The sequence below is a fragment of the Callithrix jacchus genome, chromosome 3, assembly GCF_049354715.1.
Source record: "Callithrix jacchus isolate 240 chromosome 3, calJac240_pri, whole genome shotgun sequence".
Lineage (NCBI taxonomy): Eukaryota > Metazoa > Chordata > Mammalia > Primates > Cebidae > Callithrix > Callithrix jacchus.
The window spans coordinates 41823352-41845548 of record NC_133504.1 but is presented as its reverse complement, the minus strand read 5'-3'; the positions used below and the strand labels follow the sequence as shown (position 1 = coordinate 41845548).

The window sequence follows — 22197 nt, the reverse complement described above, 5'->3', positions numbered from 1 at the left end:
GTTTGTGTTGTTTGTAGGGACATGGATGAATCTGGAGAACATCATCCTCAGCAAACTGACACAAGAACAGAAAATGAAACACCGCATATTCTCACTCATAGGTGGGTGATGAAAAATGAGAACACATGGACACAGAAAGGAGAGTACTAAACACTGGGGTCTATTAGGGGGAAAAGGGGAGGGCCAGTGGGATGGGGAGGTGGGGAGGGATAGCCTGGGGAGAAATGCCAAATGTGGGTGAAGGGGAGAAGAAAAGCAAAGCACACTGCCATGTGTGTACCTACGCAACTGTCTTGCATGCTCTGCTCATGTACCCCAAAACCTAAAATCCAATAAAAAATTAAAAAAAAAATAAAAATAAAAAAAATGAAAGAACACATATTCAAATTCAGAGTCTAAATAGGCTCAGAGAATGGGGAAAGAGTAGAAATTAAAACCACACTGCATAGTACTCTCGATTCTTGGGCTCTCATTCAAACAATCTGTTGAAGAAAGTCGATTACCATTCCTTCCCTTTCACAGAATGATAAAACAGAGAGATCAAGACACAGTGCAAGACTCAAACTCTTTTGGAAACTTTTGAGCAGCATGACCTCATAAATACTTCAGATTCTTTACAATTAAATTATTCATTAAAAATATAATTCATGCAGCATATTGAGACCACTTATCTGGCACTTGAATCACCTGTCCTTTGAAGAAGAATGTGTTAGTATTCCCCAGAAAACCTTCTTATTTGTGGTGAGCCCAACAACAAGCCCAAATTCTAAAATTTATTGTCTGCTAAGCCTGGCTCAGCAGTAGCTGCTCCCAAGAATCTGTTCAGGCAGAAGCAACAGAGATTTTTAAGCTTTATGTTGGTCCAGACACACCTGATCTGACCAGGTGTCTCACTGCTGGGTAGAAACCAAAAAGGTAGCAATTGCTACATGCTTGATGAACATCAAGATTTATTTCTTCTTCAATCCCCCCATGTCCCTAATTCTCTTCTTCACACATCACATCTCCACGCACATCGTTCTCCACTACCCCTCTGACAAGTCACAGACTAATGACTGCCAGGGAATTTAACCATGGTTAATTCATTTCACACTACATGCAGTTTTTCTGGATGGATGACAGAAAGTTGAGATGACAACAAACTTTACATTAAAAAATATAAAGGCATTTAAGGAGTAAATCAAGATGGGAGAAAATCTGAAAGTGAGATTGAAGGAAGTGGATTTGCAGCACCTCAGTCTGTTTGAAGGGCAACTCCTCTGTGAAGTGAAGCAGCAGGTAACCGTCAGGTTCCTCTCACAGCTGCAGCAGCAACTGGTGCATCAACACAGCTCAGCCAGATTTCTCCACTTTGCTAGTGCTCCTTCTCCTGACCACCCTGCAAGCCAGTGCAATGGGGATCCTCCCTCTTACGAGATATTTGAAAACAATGTTCTTTTTGCATTTATTCTTCATGCACCTCAGCTGTAGGATTTCTGGACTTCTGAGGTGGAGAAACAGACTTTCTTTTGGAGCAGTGATTCTCAAAATATGGTTCTTTACTTGGTTTTCAAACTCAAACTTACCCTGCAAGAGTAAGTCCATTCTTCTATTTGTACTAGAAAGTGGGAATGAATGGGATAGATTAGTTGCAGTCTTTTTCTTCTTCTAACAGGACAGAAATAAAAGTTTCAGTCACTATTTTAGAGTACTGTGTAGTTTGAATGGGTATAAATGAAAGAATTGTCATCATGGCTTCACATGAGACTTTGGAAGTTTATCCTCTTACAGTGTAATTAATTATATCAAATTTGTCAACTTGATTTCCTCTTTATGTTTTATTATTATTTTATATTTATTTTCTTACTTAGAGAAAGATGAATCAACTTTCACTCTCAGAACTTGGTCTTTATTTTTTTTTCCAATTAAAAAAACTTTGTTCTCAAGTTCCCATAGTGTCTAGGCTCAAGTGTCTTAGCTCTTGAGGACTTCACCTGCTCTTCTGGACTTTTCCATGCCAGGTGAACAGATCCAACATGCAGAGTAAGCACTCTACAAGAGACCAGAGCATGAAAGCTTTATTTAATTGACATAATTAAAGTATGGAATGTCACTACATCCTTGCAAAGCTGATTTATGGTCAAAGGGCAGTGAAATGGCAATGATGTCTTGTAGTTATGATGACCAATGTTGAATATCATTCATAACAGCAGAGAATGAGATCACAAGTTTCTGGAGGAGCCATGGATGCCCAAATGTAGGGGAGAATATTCAGATTATGAACATTCCTGAACCCCAGTAATTATCAGTCAGAAATGGACGGCCATGGCAACTGTTGGTATGATCGTCTACTGAATCAGAGATGAGAACACATTCAGAGCTCCCAGATGGTTAGGCTAGAGAGGCTAAGGCCAGAGCCAATCTAATCCCTTCTCTTTATATGCAAGTTAGAGACCTATGATAACATAGGCCTCCAGGAAATTTTGTAATAGAACCAGAGCAAAAATCTGATTTTTCTGACACTTATTCCCTATTCTGCTCTGGGGATTCTATATTGATGTATTGTTTGTAAGCTCGCCAGCTGATAAGATTCTTATTCCACACTGGTACCATTGGTAGCTTATTTGGAGGAAAAATATTTGATCCCAAAGTTTTCTTCCCACCTAGACAAGTAGGGCATACTCTTAGAAAAGTGAAAAAGGTCAATTTTTATCCCTTCTGCCCTCCTCCTCTTTTTTTTTTTTTTTTTTTTTTTTTTTGGCTTGCTTGATTCTTTTCCTTGCCAGGCTCAAATAACTTGTACAAATTTTGCCTGGTATGGAAAAGGTAGAATCAGGGAGTTCATCCAAGAACCCAGAGAATCTGTAGGGGTTCAATTACCAACCATTCCACATTTATAGCCTTAAAGCATTAACTTTTTTATGGCAGGGCAAGGCAGCCAGCTTATTCCCATGACAGGTAATTCAGTTCCTTCACTCCTTTCATTCAATTCACATGGATTCACTGTCCATAATGTGCTAGGCATTGAACTTGGCAGTGGGGCTACAGCAGTAAAGGACAAAAGTTTCCACTCTCATGGAAAAGGTATGTTGTGACATAGTGTTATAATTATCTGAGCTGAAACAGCTTCAGAAAACATATAACATTTTAGGATTTATTATTTCAGAACATACTTTCACATAAGTTTGCTCATTTAATAACTATCACCCCATAAGGCAAAGAAGAAACTGAGCCCATAAATATCAAGTAACTTAGCTTTTCATAAGCCATTTTAACCAAGAAGGCAACTGTGATTCTCATCTTATAAACAAGAAGATTGAGGCTAAACACACTAAATGTTTTATTCAAGATCCTATAGTCAGTGATGTTATAATAAGACTCATACCTCAGTATTTTCACTCAAAATTCTGTATTATATCACACTGCCCTACTTGTAGAAAAACCAAGTAAATACAGTCATTACTTCCTTTCAAAGGTCATACTGATACATTTAGCCAGTGGCCACTTGACATTATAAGAAGGCAACATATTTATTTCTAGTCCTCACCTGTGCTTTTTGGCTATAGAGTTTAAAGTTCAATATGGGCCGGAAGCGGTGGCTCAAACCTGTAATCCCAGCACTTTGGGAGGCCGAGGCGGGTGGATCACGAGGTCAAGAGATCGAGACTATCTTGGTGGGCACGGTGGTGTGTGCCTGTAATCCCAGCTACTAAGGAGGCTGAGGCAGGAGAATTCCCTGAACCCAGGAGGCAGAGGTTGCGGTGAGCCGAGATCCCACCATTGCACTCCAGCCTGGGTAACAAGAGCGAAACTCCGTCTCAAAAAAAAAAAATAAATAAAGTTCAATATGATACAACAGTTCTTAAGATCTTAAAATCTTCACCTAGGGAAGTAGTATGGAAAAATATGGCAGTGTCTGCCCCTGGAGCCTGAAATTAAGCTGACACAATTCATGTCTGGCTTCAGTTTTGTTAATGTATCTGTTATGGGATGAATATCTGTGTACTCCCTAAATTCACATACTGAAATCTTAACCCTCAAAGTGATGGTATTTGGAGGTGGGGCCTTTGGGAGATGATAAGCATTAGATGGCATCATAGGGTGATGTCCCATGATGGTATTAGTGTCCTTAGAAGAAGAGAGACCAGAAATCTCTCTCTTTCTCTCCCTGCCATGTGAGGACACAGTGAGAAGGTGGCCATCTGTAAGCCAGTAAGAGGGCATCCACTAGGAATGGAATCTGCCAAAACCTTGGTCTTAGACTTCTCAGACTCCAGAATAATGAGAAATAAATGTCTTTTGTTTAAGTCTTCCAGTCTAGGGTATTTTCTTATAGCAGCTCGAGCACATTAAGACAGTATCCATGCAAGTTGCACCCAGTTACACCACATACGTTTCATGTTCAGCAGTCCCCGATGAGGACAGTATGGGGTTTATGAGCTGACACCATTATGAACAGTCCATAGTGAAGTGTTTGCAAAGCAATTTCCTTTTGTGAAGCAATGTTACAACAGGTATTGAGATAAAACAAAAGACTGCAATAATAGATGTGTCCCTGCATCTTGTTGGTATAATACAGATGCACATGTAGGTTCTTAACTGGGCATCTTGGTAATTGAGATTTACTCTCTAGGTGTATGAGGAAGAATCATTTATGGGCAACAAAATCTGAGTTCCAAATTATAGTCCTGAAACTCACCTGGTCCCATGCTGAGAAGCTGGGATGTAGTGGTAGCAAATGAACCACCCTGGCTCTTCAGTGGGGAATGGTGCAATCCTTCTCAAGGCCTCGTTACAAATCAAAGAATATAATTTACATGTGTGATATATGTAATGTTGATTCAGCAGAAATCTGTCTTGGCCATTTTCTGAGTGGACAGGACTTAATCCTTCTATAGTTCTCCTATGGAATTTTTAAGCACTTATAAACCAAGCCCTGGAATCTTTGCTGATATTGTTGAGAAGTCAAGGGAGAGGCCACTGTCAATTCTCCCTCAGAGAACTGTCCTGAGGTGTCAAAAACACCTCTGTCCTGAAGAAGAAATTAGCCTAGGAGATGGGAAATATGTTAAAAGGCAAAGTGGAGACAGGCAGAGCAAATGGTTCATGACAGTGCCTGTTGAAAGCCCATGTGGTCCAGTCTATTCTCATAAGGACATTCCTCCCAGTTTCATATGGACCCTTTAGGCACCTACCAAGTGCCAGCCTGAATGTTTGCAGCAGTGTGGGAAAACAAAGACCACATGAGTGCAGACAGGGGTGCAGACCCCTCTGCAGACAGGGGCTTAATTGGTAGATACAGGGCCAGCACCCTTCTTCTACCGGGGATTGTAAAATGGGGGATGGGAAGCTGAGCACAATGGCTGGTTCCTGTAATCTCAGCTACTTGGAAGGCTGATGCAGGAGGATGACTTAAGGCCAGGAGTTTGAGACCAGCCTGGGGAACACAGCAAGATCTGGTCTCTAAAAAAATTAAAAAGTTACCCAGGTATGGTGGTGCACCCCTGTAATCCCAGTTACCCAGGAGGCTGAGGTGGGAGGAACACTTCCGCCTAGGAAGCCAAGGCTGCAGAAAGCTGACTGTGCCACTGCACTCCAGCCTGGATGACACAATGAGACCCTGTCTTATAGACGATACACAGATAAAATGGGCAGTGGAGGGAGGCAGAGCTCAAGAGGCTAAGTCACTCCAAAACACCTCTGTGCTGAAAGTTTGAAATTGATGAGTTTGCCTTGTTTGTAGTTTGCCTTACTCCTTAACAAAATTATGCATTTTTCAAAGGAGTTTTGTAGTGTCTAGTAGTCACAGTATATATAGCACTCATAAATTATAAAGCGTGAATACAATTTCACTGTCCTCCAGAGTCATTTTGTTTTTTAAACATTTCTATAGACAGGCAATCAAGGTAAAGAAGATCTTTCATTTCTAGTCCCTCAGGAGACATACATTCAAACATCTAACCATCCATTCTTTTCCTTTTTTCTTTCTACTTTCCTCCCTGCAACAAGTTTATATTGAATACCTGAGCACAAAGCAGGCGCTGTGCCTGTCTCTGATCTGGTTTGGAAGAAGAAACAAGAAGTCTTCCTCACAACCAGATTGCAGAGGGTAGGTCTGTGTGCTCTCTCAATCTTGTGCCTGACAGTATTAGTGATATTATTCAGGCTGTGGTTTACGCATGTGCATCACACTTATCTTCCATGCATTGTAAATTTCCTATTTAGTCCATTGCGTATCTCTACATTCTTATCCCAGAGTTTGAAATCTCTGTCAAGACTGGCTCTGGGTTTAAGGTAGAAAGGATTTTCCTTTCTGTCTTCCTAAATTTCTTCTGTTGTCCAGATGACTATCATATAAAAAACTATTTTGGCATGAACCAACATGAAGTGAATTTGATTGGCTCTGAAAGCACCAGTTTTCTGGGGTGTTTGCTCCACTGCCTGCTTGTGGGCATCCCATCAATTCCGCATGTGAACTTTCAGGTTGGCTACATTACCTGTTTCCATCATTACTCTCATCATTAAAAAAAATAAAATAAAACCCTGCTCCTCTCTTGCATGTTCTTCTGTTTGTCTACCATCTAATTTAATGGAAGACTGTCAGAATAATTTTCTTATTCTAGATTTAATGGGAATAAACTAGTCAAAGTGGAAGTTTTTTATTCAACTCTCTAATGTTACTGTCTTATTTCACAAACATGATCACATTTATTTGCAGTTCCTCGTCATGATTTCATTTTTCTCCGATGATTCTATTCAGTCTTCATGTGATAAAACAAAAAGGCCTAGCTTTTTTGTCTTGCTCCATTAAAATGATCCCCATTGAAAGTTATTACATCCACTGAAAATTAGGTTTTAATTTTCTCTTGTCTAAATGAGGGTAATACTACTAACCTCTCAGGATTATAGTGAAGGTTAAAGTATGTCAAGTCCTCCAGTGGGCTTGGCACATAGCTGTTCTTAATTGATGTTAACCAAGAGGCTGTAGGTAGTATCACCTCCTTCATATTCTGAATAGTATTTCTAGGCTTACCATTCCTCCTTGTACCTACACATCAATTCTTTCTGCTAATGTTTATTAAAGACATCCTTCTTGTCTTCTAGCTTCTCCACCACAATTCAGCTCTCAGATGCAAAGCAGCTGCTTGGCCTTCCTGCCACCAAACTTTGGGGAGCATGTCCAGGACCTGTGGTTTCTGGGTGGCACCATGAGCCCTGGGGTGGCTGTTAATCCCTCTGGCCACTCACTCTATTCGACTGATATGACCCAGCTGCTGAACTTTTGGAGATTCCAGTAGTGACAAGACTGGCTCAGCTTATAGCAACTGGATGTGATGGTTCTTTTAAAGCAAGGAGTTTATGAAGAGAAAGTCTACAGGGAGTAAAGTGTTTTTTTATGTCAAAGCTGTGGAACAAGAAAGTTTGTCAGGGAAAGGAGGAGGGAGGGAAAAGGGAAGTGGGAAAAGGGAAGCTTCTAATAATAGAAGCTAGGAATACAAACCAAGGCTTGTTTTATAAACGAACACCTCTTTTTCTGAAATCAGAACTTAGAAAAGTAAAATAACTGATAATCCTGAGGTTTTGCATCATTCAAGATTCCACCTAAAAGATTCACTTGTAATCAACCTGTGTGTGTGTACATGTGTGTGCTCAGTGTTTCTTCTAAATATTTGGAAATAATAACACATCAGGCATTACTTAGCTGATTAAAATTTTAACTTTACACTGATAGTCAATTTTCCAATATTGTTTATAAATGAGAATACATTTTCCTTGTGCTTATTGCTTCCATCAAAAAGCCTTTAAAAAACCACCATAACATCAGCCAATTATAATTTCCCCCTTATTCTGATTTCCTATGGTACTACTACTTAATGTGCATTCCATGAGCCACTTGCATCAGAATTTCTCAGGAAACTTGTTAAAATTGCGGTTTCCTGGGGCAACATTCACTGGCGCTTACTAGTTAGGTATTCCATCATCAGAGGCCCTTTCCCCTTTAGTAAGATGATCTTGACTTAAGTGGAATTAACCATCCACTTGGTCTTCTTTTCCATGTGACAAAGTTTTGACCAATCAAATAAAAGGAGATATGCAGTGTCCAGGAAGTCTCCTTCAAAGAGAAAGGATACAAAGTTTTCTTTTCCCATTTCTCTTGCTGCTAGCCTGGGAGTGGACACCATGGCTAGAGACCAGAAGCCATTCCAGATTATGAGGTGACTCTGTGCATGGAAGCCAGGAACATAGGGTGCTGAAACAGAAAGAACCTTGGGTCCTGTGGTGCCACTAGGTCAGGCTTGCACTTTCTTCCTCCAGAGGAAATACGCTGCTAACTTATTTAAGCAGCTCAAGTTATTTTAGATTGTTCTCTTATATGCAGCTGACCTAATTCCACTTGCTACTTCTCCTGATTTAAAATATGTGAGGGTTCTGAAAATCTGCATTTTCAATAGTCACCTAGGACAATTCTTGGACACAATCAAATACTGAAAAAACTGCCATGAGATATAAGATCTATAAATAATTTTATAATTATTTCTTAGAGACAGACCAGAGACAGGGAATGTATACATTACACCTTTACTCGTATTCTGCAACATTTAGTACCATAACAAATAGTGGGGGATGGTCCATCAAAGTCTACAGAATAAATAAATAGTTAAGAGAAGTCTTCTGTTAGCTACCAGAGAAAATGTTTCTTAATTGTGGAGAAACACTTGGCAGATAATTTTTCTATGACTTTAAAAGGTATAGGTATATGACTGAACCACAAAACAATGAGCAGCAGCTTCGCAGTGACAATACGGTTTCTCAAATATGGTAGCTATTTTGCCTCTGGTATCTCTTCCATAGCTTGCTACCAGGATAGTATGAGTCCAGTAGGCCTACCAAGTCCTTCAAGACTACTGGCCCCATGCGGAAGAAAACAAAAGCCAGTCCTTAATTACACAAAGCAATTAAGTGCTCACTGTATTGTTTTCATGACATTTTATATTTATATATATATGTATGTATATACCCATGGACAAACATGCATATGTGTATACATATACACATCACATTATAAATAAACTTCCAACTTCTCAAATATGTTTTCCAACATTATGGCAATTCATGACTGTGATGATTATGCTAAAGAAATACCAGTAACTTGAATGAGAAGTTATTTGTGGTGCTCATAGTAAAGGATGATGCCTGTTGGTGATCTATGGGATTCTCATTATAAATTTGGAAATAATACATCTGCATCCTTCAGCACATTTATTATCCAACATTTCTAAAATAAGTTTAGTCAATTTGGCTGTTTACCGGTATTTCCAGATTCCTTATAGAGTCTGTCAGCTTACCCAAGTTGATAGATTCTACAAGTCAATAAACTGATTGTTGAAACAAAAATGAAACAAAACAAAGAAACCTAAACTCTCTAAGCTTTAGTTTCTTTCTAGGTAAAATGGAGATAATAATAGCACTTTTCATAGAATTGCAGGGAAGAATAAATGAGAGAAGGTATTTAAAGTTCTGGTATAGTGTCTATCAAAGTAAATGCTCAGTAAATGATATCTATAATTTGCATTTTCTCTGTTTTGTTTTTTAAAGATGGAGTTTCACTCTTGTTGCCCAGGCTGGAGTGCAGTGGTGTGATCTTGGCTCATTGCATTCTCTGCCTCCTGGGTTAAAGTGATTCTCCTGCCTCAGCCTCCCAAGTAACTGGGATTACAGGTATGTGCCACCACACCTGGCTAATACTGTATTTTTTAAGTAGAAATGGAGTTTCACCATGTTGGTGAGGCTGGTCTCGAACTCTAGACCTCAAGTAATCTACCGGCCTTGGCCTCCCAAAGTGCTAGGATTACAGGTGCCTTTCTCCTTTTATTAAATGTGCCTTTCTCCTTTTATTCAATGTTTCATCTTCCTTATGTGTTTCTGTCCAGAAGATAAAACACCTGTTAAACTTTATGAAATACATTATTTTAAACCTCAAATGGGAAAAATAGGATCACTTTTCTCAAAGTTAGCCATTTTTCATTTACTTCTTCAAACACCATCAAAATCAATAACAGAATGAAAACCCAGTGCTGCCACATTTGTCCTGTGTTCACCAGGTCAGTCTGCTGGGAACAGGGTTGCAAGCCCAAATCCATAACCAGCCTTTCATCCCCTGGACCCCGCCATGCCTGCTTTTTGGTATTCCAGGTCACCCTAATTACATGATGGGAAAAGAGAAATCAAAGAAAGAATAGCAGAAGATGGCTACTGAAGCCAAGTTCCATTTATAGTCTATTTACACTTCTTCCATTAAACTTCCTCTAAGGAGGTAGAGTGATAAAAAAGAGGGAAGCCTTGGAGTCTAGCCCTGCAGGTTGGTATGTACCATCAGCAAGAAATGACAAAATAAGCTTATGAGTGGAGTACCTCTGAGGGCTAATCTTCCTTTAGGTTATGAATTGTTTATTTTTATTATATCGAAAAAGTTATCTTCCCATTTCTGTATTTGTTTAATGACTGAGTTCAGGGTTTCTGGTTCCTCATTAGATGACATTGGCAGCAAGCAGTTTCCTAGGACCAAACCCCGGAGATATCATAATTTCAAGACAGACCTCAAAGGATCTAAAAACCTATTGTTAAAAATGTGAGAAACCCTGAGAAGACTGAAAATGTTTTGGCAAAAAACAGCCATCAAGATGTAGTAGGGTGGACATCATCATGGGAGAAATTTGGGGGAGAGCATGTGTGATATAATTTCATTCCCTTAAATAATACTGGGTGGAATACAACTTTGTCACTGAGAAGCAGGAAAATGTCAGCACTAGCTAGGGCACCTAGTGGGAGGCTTGTGCTGGTTGTGGTGAAGAGCAGATAATGATAGAGGCAGGTCCTGGAGCTGCCCCTTCTTCCCCACTCATTCCATGAGCACTGGGGCTATATAACTAAAGCACAGGAAGACCCTACTGTCTGGCTGATGGCCAGCTGCTGACTCTTTACACTGTTCTTTACCACCAATTCACATTACTAACGAAGAATGCAGATGTGACTACAAACTCACAAAGAATATTAGACAACCAAAGAGGGCAAAACCTACACAATAAACAAGCTATAGTAGATTAAGTTAATATCCTCCAAATAAAAATAAGCATAATATATATTCTCAAAGAAATAAAGGAGGCTAACAGTAACATGAAGCAAGAACTAGCAGTTACAGAGAAAAAACAGGTGGAAACAGTTGTATATTAAAAATATGATTTAAAATAAAAACTCACCAGGAGAGATAAATAGCAAAATAGATACAATCAATAAATCAGGAGGTAAAGGTTACAGAGTCAAAGTACTTTACAGTAGCACCAGGGACAAATATAAAACCACATGGTGTAGTGGTTAAAAGTGAACCGTGGATCCTGAAGGCTGGGTTCAAGTCTCAACTCTGACAAATATTAGTTGAAACACTTTCAACTAATAGTTAAAACAGTTAAGCAATTCACTTAACTATCTGTAATGACTTTTTTCATTTGTAAAATGAGTACATGGCAATAATACCTACACTATATGATTGTAATGAGGATTAAACAAGTTAATATATGCACAGTACACATAAGAGTCTCTGGCAAATAGCTAATGCTGCATAAATATAAGCTATTGTTGTTTTTAAAAATGGGAAATACAAAAGAGCTATTTGTGAGAGACAGAAGTAAACATGGCATGTAACTCACAGAAATCCTTGAGAAAAACAATTAGGTAGAAAGAAGAAAGTGTTTGAAGAAAAGATTGACAATATTCTAGAATCAAAGAAAGATAAAATCTCTGATCCTTCAGAGATTTCAATTTTCAGATCGATTATCATACAGAACTAAACAAAATGTCTAAAAAAACCTATACCTTGACACCGTATGATAAATTTAAGATCAAAGAGAGAGAAATAATAAATGCTTACAGAAAGAAAGAATAGAAAATCTTCAGAAGAAAAAGATTATGTTGACATCAGACTCGTCCATAATAACACTGATGATGAGAAGATAATGAAGTACTATTTCAAGGTGCTGATGTAAAAAGAATTTTATACCCAGGAAAACTAATATCTAAAAATGATGGAGCAAGAAATATAATGATGTCAGACATTCAAGGCTCAGAAAGCTTGTATTCAAAGCCCAGTTTTGAAAAGACTATTGGAAAAAATATTCTAAGAGAAATAAATCTAGGCAGTCATATGGGAATAAGGGGTGAGTAAATAATTTAAATAATTTGTAAGAATAAAAGTGTGTGTGTGTGTGTGTGTGTGTGTGTGCACGTGTGAGTGATGATCTGAAACTAAAATTCCACATAATAGCAAAAAAGCAGGTGTGTATAGTTTGGTTGGGGAAGCGGGGAAGAAAAGAGAGAGCTGAGAGATTTCTGAAATCCCTGTCTAAATCAGAAGGAAAACACAAATGTTGATAGGTATGGGCTGTAGTGAGTTAGTCAAATAGAATATCTTATTTTCATATTAGCAGAAAAATCATAAATCTATCATAGGAGGTGGGAAAGGGAAAAAATAAAAGAACACATGCAGTATCTTCTCCCATTGTGTTAAATCCCTGCTTTCTTTAGTCTTCATAATGTGCAAATTGGCAACTTCGGTATGAGTTAACAATTGGCCACACAATTTCTTTATTCCTTGTCACTGTTACAGTCTGGTAACATAGTGGCTTTAAATTACGTACTGATATATCTAAAATCTCATTAATTCATATATCAAGAATTTGTATTTTGTGACATTGCTGACAGGGATGGACTGAGGTTTAATTCTGCAAGAATTTAAGAAAATGAGTAGCATGCCCAAGGGTACAAGAAGGAATATTTAAAATACTTTAGATAATAATTTTGAGGATCCAAATACTTCTAAAGCAGTCATTTATTTATACCCATTTACTTGCAAGTATACTAACTGTAAATCACTCTTATGTAGTCAATAAATCTGTTCTCAAAAGAAGTTGTGGTCAGAATTTATTGCTCAAATTTCTGTATAAAACAATAAATGCTTATTGTTAGTCTGGACATATAAAATATTTGAATTTTTTTCTCAAGATAAAATCCCTTTTCCTCCTTTTAATTTGAATTAGTGAGGTAAGTTTCTACTGTAAAGAGAAATCTAGTATTAAATCTTTGCTGAGTGACTTCTTACTAGCTGTACTCGACAGTGTCCACCCCACAGGTGAGAAGCTGACCCCCCACACCCCATGGTCATTCTAGTTCTCAGCCTATACAGTATCTAGGTGTTTTTTTTTAACCTTGTGCATATGTATCATAGAAGTTTGTGTTTAGACATGACAAATGGTACATAACTAACACATGCCTTATTAAAACTAAACCTAACACATATATTTCTTTGCCTAATTACAACGTTAACTTTTTTCCTATGGCAGATGAAGTCTTGTTTTACTGAGTGACTGATCGATATAATTGCCTAGATAACTGTATTAGCATATTTTCACATTGCTATAAAGATACTACCTGAGACTGGGTAATTTATAAAGAAAAGAGGTTTAATTGACTCGCAGTTCCCTATAGCTGGGGAGGCCTCAGGAAACTTATAATCATGACAGAGGATGAAGGGGAAGAAAGCAACTTCTTCACAAGGTGGCAGGAAAAAGAGAGAGCCCAGGAGAAACTGCCACTTTTAAACCATCAGATCTTGTGAAACCTCTCTTACTATCATGAGAACAGCATGGGGAAAACCACTCCCATGATCCAATCACCTGCCACCAGGACCCTCCCTCCACTCACAGGCATTTCAACTCGAAATGAGATTTGGGTGGGGACACAGAGCCACACCACATCAACTACTGTGCTTACATAAGAGAGGGGGACCTTCATGTCTTACCTCTTCCTGCTTGGATAGTCTTGGTTATCTCCTTGGCCTGAAGCAGCTCCTCAGGGCGCACCTGTACATTCTTGGTCTTAACCCTGGGGGCCTATCTGGTCAGTCAGGAGCTTCTTGCAGGCCAGGCCTTCTCTGCTTTCAGCTTGTGGATATGTCCGAGAAGAATATCCTTGATTCTCTTTCACCTAAAAGATAATGTAATTTTTTAAAATCAGATATGTTATTTTCTTTGGGTACTGTGGTCACAGCTATGCCTATTGCTCAGGCAACCAAAGAGGCTTGCCTCCAGCATCCCCTGCCATGACAAAAAGGCCTGGTAGGATCCCAGTGAAACCAACCACCCAGCCAATGCCAACTCTAGCTAGCAGATCTGGAAGTTGATCAAAGATAGGCTGATCATCCACCAGACTGTGACTGTTCATTCTCAGGTTCCATGCCAGAAAGGGGCAGGCACACATAAGCCTAAGGGCCCTGGAAATGCTGAAATGTCCCAGAAGGTAACCTGCACAAGGAAGAGAAGGATTCTGTATCAACCAGCTTCTTAGAAGATACGGTGAATCTGAAATTGACCACCACCTGTATCAGCCTATACCTGAAAAAGGCTTGCCATTTTAGAACCTAGCACTGACTTGTCCGTGTGGGATCTTCAGAGTCTCCTTTTCCTCTGCCATGGCAACCTGTAATGTAACACCTTGTGATGCCCCATCAGTCTCGATTCCTGAGTAAAGAGCTGAAGGATGACTGCTTGGGATCAGAGCTACAGATACTATAGCTCCAGAGAGAAATACACCTTGTTGTTTTAAGCTGGGATTTGTGGGATTGTTTACTATTACAGTATAACCCAGCCCATCCTGACTGAACAGTTATCTTACTTATTCCAGACAACAAACAGACAAGGCAGACAATATTGCTAAAAAAAAGTAACTGTTGTAAAAGTGGAGACTTGGGAAACTAAATAATTCATGTCCAAATTTACACTGCCAGCATTTGAACTGTCTCATTCCAAAGCCCACTGTATTTCCACCTTATCACTTTCATTCAAAAAATATTGTGAAGTACAACTCATAAGACTTGATATCATGCTTAGAAATCAGAAAGTTTTAGATAAATATTTGTTGAGCAATGTTAAGCATGCCCTTGAACCACTCTTCCAGTAATGAAGAGGATGAAGTCCTCTGTGCCAGCTAAGAATACTTCCAACAGCTAAAAAGAAGGCTGGCTGGAAAATTTCCTTTGAGATTTGCAGTTATTTATGCTTCACCATAACTTCCATCAAGGGATAAATGAATGAAAGCAGCACAGACTGTCTAAAATCTAATTTTAGAGTCACATGCCCATCAATTTCAACATACTTTAGCCAAGACTTCTCTGAACTCTAGATATTACAAATGTCATTCCACTCCTATTTTGAAAGTAAGTATTCTAACTTTTCAGTAGAAGCAGAAAAATGGTGATGACATCTATGTATTAGTAATCTGAGAAATCATATAGGAATTAAACTTTCATTAGATCACTTCAAGCATTAAAATTTAGGAAGAAAATAAGCTGCTCTAATTTTTCATTCATTCATTCATTCATTTGACAAATAATTATTGAGGGCATTGTACTGGGTACTGGAGATAAAGTGATAAGCAAAATAGACAAAAATCTCTGCCTTCTTGGGTCCTGTTTTTAATAGGGGAGACAGATAATAATAAGATAGAGACTTAGATGTAAGAAGCACTGTGGAGAAAAATAATGCAGAGATAGACCTTGTGTGTGTGATGCAGAAGGATGTAATTAATATAATATGGCCATGGAAGGTCTTACTGAGGAAATGAAATTTGAATAAAGTCTTAAAAACGGTGAAATAGCCATCTACTTGGCTATATGGAGGAAGCACATTCCAGGATCTTGGAACAGCAAAAATACTAGCTCCAAAACAGAACTGTGCCTGGTATAGTCAGAAACACTCAGGATATCAGTGTGGCTGGAGTAAAGTGAAGATAAGAATTTCTGTATGTCTTGATCACCATAAATCCCACCCTAGCAACCAGCACAGTGCCTAGCACACAGCAGGTCCTCTAGCACATAGTAGGCACACTGTAAATCCATGTTGAATAAATGAACCAATCAATGGGAAAAGGGAGTGAATAGGATTAGGAATGGTGGCCAAAGGTAGAGTCTAACTTTATCATATGTGGTCTATACAATTTTTTTAAATAAATAATAATTAAGGCAAATATGACCGTATGTTAATAATAATCAATTCTGGGATGTGAGAAAGTACGTGGTATTTTACTTTTTACATTTCTAAAATTATTGTAAACAAACAATTCAAGAGATGCTAAAAATCTCACAGCCCAACAATGAAGTGGCTAGTACAGAACTTAGTATTTTCACCTGCTGTTTCCTTTTATCCTCCACACCTGTGAGAGAACTGGTTTTCTATTCACTTTACAACTGTAGAAACGAGCTCAGATAAGTTATGGGAGTTGACCAAGACTATGTACAACCAGGCAAGAGAAAAGCTGAAATTTTCTGACTGTAATTCCAGTGTTTGTTTTTTACATTACACTATTATGCATGTAACATATATATGAGGCTTTTCTACACCTATAAACTATAAAATATTTGTAACTGTTTGCTACATTTAGTAAATGAATAAAAATAAAGCTGTGTAAAATTTTAATGTAATTTTATGCCGTTGCTATTTGTTCTTAAAACAGTCATTCTGAATTTACCTCTTATAGTCATTCCACTGAGGGCTCCCCTTACTCCCCTTTGAACCTCCAACTAATTGATCTATAAACTACTCACTCAATCCTTGTCCCACTAAACACACACTAAGACTTACTCTATCTTATAATTATACATAGAATTATAGACCTCCATTTGGGTTACACATAACTACAAGACTGAACCAGAGAGGAAGTTCTAATTCAGTCTGGTTAGCCTGACCCACATACAAAGGGCCATAGAACAGTCTTAATGAAAACCAGAACTACAGATTGTAGATGTTTCAAAAGTTTACATTTGAATAAATTATTCTGACAACAGAACAAGATTGCTTTTTTGGCCTTTTTTCTTTTTTTAGTCAGAAGGGTTTAGTAAATTCAGTAGTGTTAAGACACAGGTTGAGAGAAATGTATCTAATTTATTAAGAATCAGAATTGGAGTGGAATAAGTAAAAGGTGGTAAAACATAAAAGCCCAGTGATTTCTGGGACATCGACTGTGCATACAAGCTGACCAATACAAATTAAGAGAGATACAATGATTCATTAGAAAAATATGATGCCTAATTTAAAACCAGACCGCATTATGGATCATAATGACATTCCTCCTTCCCCTTAGAGTTCTATGGACTCCTTATTTCCTGCATTTGAGAAATGCAAGCAAGTGCCCTCCTGGGCACCAAGAGGGAGTCTCTTTCAGCTTCCTCTGCAGTGATGAATGATAGAGTTGGATTGTCACAGCTGGAATCATCTAGGGAAGATGCCACCAATGGAGTGTTAAGAGAGAAATATCATTCCTAGGAAACTGCTTTGTCTCACACATCCTTCATGGCCAGGTGTACTGAAGTGTCTGAACCAATGCTGGCTCTGTTGTCCTCAACCAAAATAATTTTCTTCGGGGAATATATTTATGATGGCTTAAAAAAATGCAATTTCAAAGTTTCTGGGAGAACCAGAGTATCAGAATGAATGTCAGAAGAGAGATCCAGTATTGCTGCTAACTGTTTCTGTGATATGGGGCAAGTTATTTCAGCTTCCCCAGCCAAATGGTTGGTAAGGTGTCTTTCAGCTCGTTTTTATTTTAACTTGTTACCCAGGGAAGCACACTACCAAACTTATCCAGTGAGATAAGACAGGAAAGATTTAATCACATTCTCTCTCAGCTAGAGTGGTTAAACTTTTAATCAGTCTTCACTAGCAGAAACTCATTTTTTTATTACATATGTTAGTTTCTTATGTTTTGAGTTAATCCTAGATCTCTCAGAGAAAAATAAGTATTTTTTTCTCCTGGTATCACCTATTTCTAATATTGCGGTTTATTTATGTATTTATTTTTAATAATTAGATAAGTGGATGCTGATTTTACAACTAAAACCAATCAGAAAAGGTTTAGCTTTATGAATACTTCTTTTAGTTTGCCCCTACATCAACTGAGTCCTTGGTTATGGGTTTGGTCCCTATATAGGCCATTAGCTACATTTGAAGAAGATCTCAAGTTCTTATTTGCTGCCTTGGAAAGTGAGGTTGTTAATCATAGGAGGTACACTGATAAGATGTAAATATAGCTCATCACCACAACTGGAAAAAGCAATGTTAACGTGCCTGTCCCGCCACATATAGTCATCTTGGTGCTGATTCTTAACTTCCAGTATAATGAATATAAATGTATCTGTCAGAATGCATTAAACCAGGATAAGAAAGTAAGGGTCAGTGAATTGGAATAAGCATACTTACTACATACATAAAATAAAACCAAAAATCCACACTTCCAAAACAGGTTTGAGATGACACCTCAGTTGAAGAGTCACCACATTAAAAAGAGTTCCTTGCTCCTGAGCAATAGTGGTATAGATCACTATTTCTATAAACATGCAAATAGCTGCCATGTTTTTGGTGGTTCTGTGTCATCACTGCCACAGTGATAAAAGAAGCTGAAGGGCAGACAGCTTACAAAAATATTTGTTGAGCTTCTAGGATGCATCTTGTATTATGCCAAGTTTTCTACTTGTTGCTGGACATACTTTGAGACAGTATAGTATAGAAATTATGTCTGTAGGTTTCAGAGTCAAGCTGGAGCCATTTACTTGCTGTAAGACCTTGCCCAAACTACTTAAGCTTTCTGTATCTGTTTTCCCATCTGCAAAGTGGGGCTAGTACCTTTGCCAAAGTTACCGTGAGGATTAAATGAAAACATGAAAATCCCTTGGGATTGTTTCTGGCACCTAAAAGTGCTCAGTGTTTGTTAATGTCATTCATTATTTTATCTTCACAATCCCCACTTTAAACAGGATCTGTCTGGCTCCAAAGTCCCTGCTAATTCCTCACTGTTGTAGTATATTTAAAAATTAAAAATATACTTTAATTTGTTAATAAAATTTAGATTGGTAGACATTCATTAGTTCCTTGAACATATGGAGAAAATACATCAGGAATTAATGTGGAAGAAATCACCTTGAGGTTGGGAATAAGGAGATCTGTGTTACTCAGTGATTATTCTGGGCATGAAGTTCCTTGTTAATTGGAGAATCTACATGAGCTAGGTTCTTTACAGTCTAATATTCCATGAGTCTATGGATATGATCTATAGACACAGATTTTGTTCCTAAAGGTAGTTTCTTACTCTCCTTGTCTGCATTTAGTCTTGAGCTGTCTTCAAAGGAAGCAAAGTTGAAGGTATGGGTATAGAATGCCAAACAACCGTATCTGTGAAAGCTGGTTTTACACATGCATAGAACCCAGTTCGGCAGTTCGCCACTGCCAAATGTCTCTGCAAGCTGATTAGTGGTAGCCAGGCCTATCACTAGGTCTCCTAATTTAACCCATTCTCTTATACATTTAAACCACTTATACTTTATACTTCTGGCCTATTTAAAAATCCACCTTTTAGCTTTATTACCCACCTCTCCCCAGTCCTTAATTTCAAAGGTCCACCGGATATATGTGGTTGTTTTGCGTCCAACTAGCAGTTTAAGACATGAAAATGACATCAAATAAGAAAAAGAACCATTACGATGTTTCTATATTTTCCCATAGGTACGGAATTTCACATTATAGCCCTTGTCTTCAAACACCTAAACAAAGTACACAGGACCTTCATTTATTATTCCGTGCCCACCCACACCCTAAAAATAGCTCTCTTCACGCCACTTGCTCGAAATGCCTGACACTCCAAGCACTTTTACTCGCCTAAGAGCCTTATTTAAACTTTAGCCCCCTCCTCACCCCGCCCCGAAGCTGATCCCTGATTGGTCGAGGACCACTCCTCGTGGGCCTGTTCAGGCCACTGCGCGCGGAGCGCACTAGGAAACGAGTGGAGGCACGAGGGGAAGCGCAAGCTGCTTCCGGTGCGCTCCCTTCCCCCTTCCGCGATCCCGCTCTGACCGACTGCTCCCTGAAACAGTGCCGACGGTTTGTGGTCGTTGGTCCCCGGGATTTAGGACCAACATTTGGAGACCTGACGGGGTGAGTAGGGGAAAGGGGAAATAGGGTCACTACCAAACCCCTGCTAACGGCTAGAGACCATGTCCGGCTTACTCTCACTCCGAACACTCAGTGGGGTCTGGAGACGGTGTCTGCGGGGTTAACCCCTCGTCCTTTCCCGGCCCCTTCGAGCAGTGGGAGGGTGTCTGAGACGCGGCTTCCCGCCCGGCAGCATCTGGTCAGACAGTGCCCTCGCTGACACCCAGGCGCCGCGTGGTGCGGGCCTAGAGGCCAGTCTCGTCGTGGCGTCTGGCGCTTCTTCCGCCCCGCGTCGCCATGCGCTCTCCGCCTTATTTCCGCTCTCCCCCGTCGCCTTCCGGCCGCTTCCCATCTGTGCTGCCTTCCTTGTTCTTTTCCTGACACGCTCCCGCCGACGTCCGTTGTAGGCCGGGTCAGCCGCCTGGCCGTTGTTGGGCCGCGCGTCCCCCGGAGCCTTTGAGACGCCGTCTGGAGCATCCCCACGGCTGGGCGAGATTCAAGTCTAGTTGTTTCAGAATTGAATTCATGCTGGGTGAGCTTTCGCGAACTCCTTGTTGTTTTTGTGGAGTTCTAGCCGGGCTGGGCCTCGAATTCTCCTCTTTGTCTCCTTTTTGTCTCTTCCCCGAGTGCCTCCTATGTGCTGGGCTGTGGGCAGAGGGAGGCCGCGGGTGTGCGTGGGGTGGGGTGGGGTAAAGAATCTCGCCTCTCCCCCCACACGGCGGCAGCCCATGCCGTGGCACTACCTTTGTTTCCTGACATCTGGTAGTTTTTAAACCACTAATTTAAAAGTGTTTCTTTGAGGGTACTGGAAAGACCACAGAACTCGGAGTCAGGAGGCACGGGATTTAATCCTGGCGTTTATATCTGAGATGTTGCGAAGCTCCTTTTTTTATTTGGGCACCAAATTTTCACAAATTTAACTTAATATTTAAGTTCTTTAAGCTTTAACTGTCTTTACAGTCTTAAATTCCCTGTAACCTTTATATTATATGGCAATCCTAATATAGGCAAATATCAAAGAGGCAATATCGGCAGGAGCTGATATTTGATATATTTTTTTTGGGGACAGTCTCGCCCTGTCGCCAGGCTGGAGTGCAGTGGCATAATCTCGGCTCACTGCACTGCAACCTCCACCTCCCGGGTTCAAGCCATTTTCTTGCCTCACCCTCCCAAGTAGCTGGGACTACAGGCTTGCGCCTCCACGCCCATCTAATTTTTGTATCTTTAGTAGAAACGGGTTTTCACCATGTTGGCCAAAATGGTCTTGATCTGTTGACTTCATGATCCACCCATTTTGGCCTCTCAGAGTGCTGGGATTACAGGCGTGAGCCACCTCTGAGCTTTTTAAGTCTTCGCTTCTCTTGAAAATTGGTCCGATTTTGTACTTGAGAATGGCGTTATAACCAGGAAGCAGGACATATTGTGTGTATAAGGAGAATAACATTTAAAGGACATGTTGAAGTGTTGGTAGAATTTTGCTTATTTGAATAATGGGAACCTATTTTCCTTTCAAGAATCACCATGATGTACACAGTTTGACAGACTTCCATTTGGATCTTTTCAGAATTGAATCTCCTTTGGGGGCTAATGATAGACTTGTTTTCAGGGCCCCCATTTAAAACATTCTACTTTAGACTTTGTTTGCATCTGTTTGCATTGTTAATAAAATTTGTTTGCATCTTTATAGAGATAAAGATGACTGTTAGTGCTGCAATCAATAAATATTAATGCTTTCTGCTTAAGGCACTGCTTTGACTACTAATTTTCACTTAAGAGGCTGGAGTAATGGGCTTGAAATTATTGCCAAATATTGTAATACGTATCAACATTTAAAATATATGCATTACTGGATATATCATGAAATAAGAATTATTAATGAGAACAAACCCAATTTATGGACTGAGATTAAGCCTCATGTTTAATGATGTTATTTTATTGTTGGGAGAAGGAAGACAGGTCCATTTAAGTAGAGTTTGTGAATACAGATCAAGTAATTGCTGTAAAAATTGTCCATATTTGTGTATTAATGCGGAATATTCTCATTTTACTGCCTGATGGTTGAGGAGGCAAGAAAATAAAGAAAATGTGATTTCTATGTTCAGATTTCAAATAATAGACGAAAGACCTTATGTAAGGAATAGTGTACTTAATTTGGACAAGAATGTGTAGATATCTTTATCCTGACTTAAAA

At 39.3% G+C, this 22197-nt stretch overlaps 2 protein-coding genes across 7 annotated transcripts in view; one reads left to right on the top strand and one right to left on the bottom strand.

Annotated features, from left to right (window-relative positions):
* Positions 1-652: 652 nt before the first annotated feature.
* LOC144581726 (uncharacterized) lies at positions 653-20483 on the bottom strand. 2 transcript variants are annotated; one of them, XR_013532850.1, is made up of 3 exons: positions 20082-20483; positions 13832-14016; positions 653-1597 (listed from the first exon to the last, which is right to left on the bottom strand). XR_013532850.1 is itself a non-coding variant. In XM_078366368.1 (2 exons), exon 1 carries the CDS (start codon positions 20481-20483, stop codon positions 20097-20099), a length of 387 nt encoding a protein of 128 aa, XP_078222494.1. In that variant the 3' UTR covers positions 11772-14016; positions 20082-20096. The 2 variants fall into 2 exon arrangements, 1 of the variants encoding a protein (XP_078222494.1); XM_078366368.1 differs by lacking the exon at positions 653-1597 and having other exon boundaries at positions 11772-14016.
* RBM46 (RNA binding motif protein 46) overlaps positions 19849-22197 on the top strand; it is a 55276-nt gene continuing 52927 nt past the window's right edge. For 3 of the 5 annotated variants that reach the window (XM_035292830.3, XM_035292832.3, XM_035292833.3), the window contains exon 1: positions 20346-20538. In XM_035292830.3, the coding sequence (XP_035148721.1) occupies positions 20532-20538 (7 nt within the window). In that variant the 5' untranslated portion in view covers positions 20346-20531. Of the gene's footprint in view, positions 20010-20345; positions 20539-22197 lie in introns of those variants that run through there. The other 2 variants (XM_002745327.6, XM_035292831.3) reach the window with 1 other exon arrangement.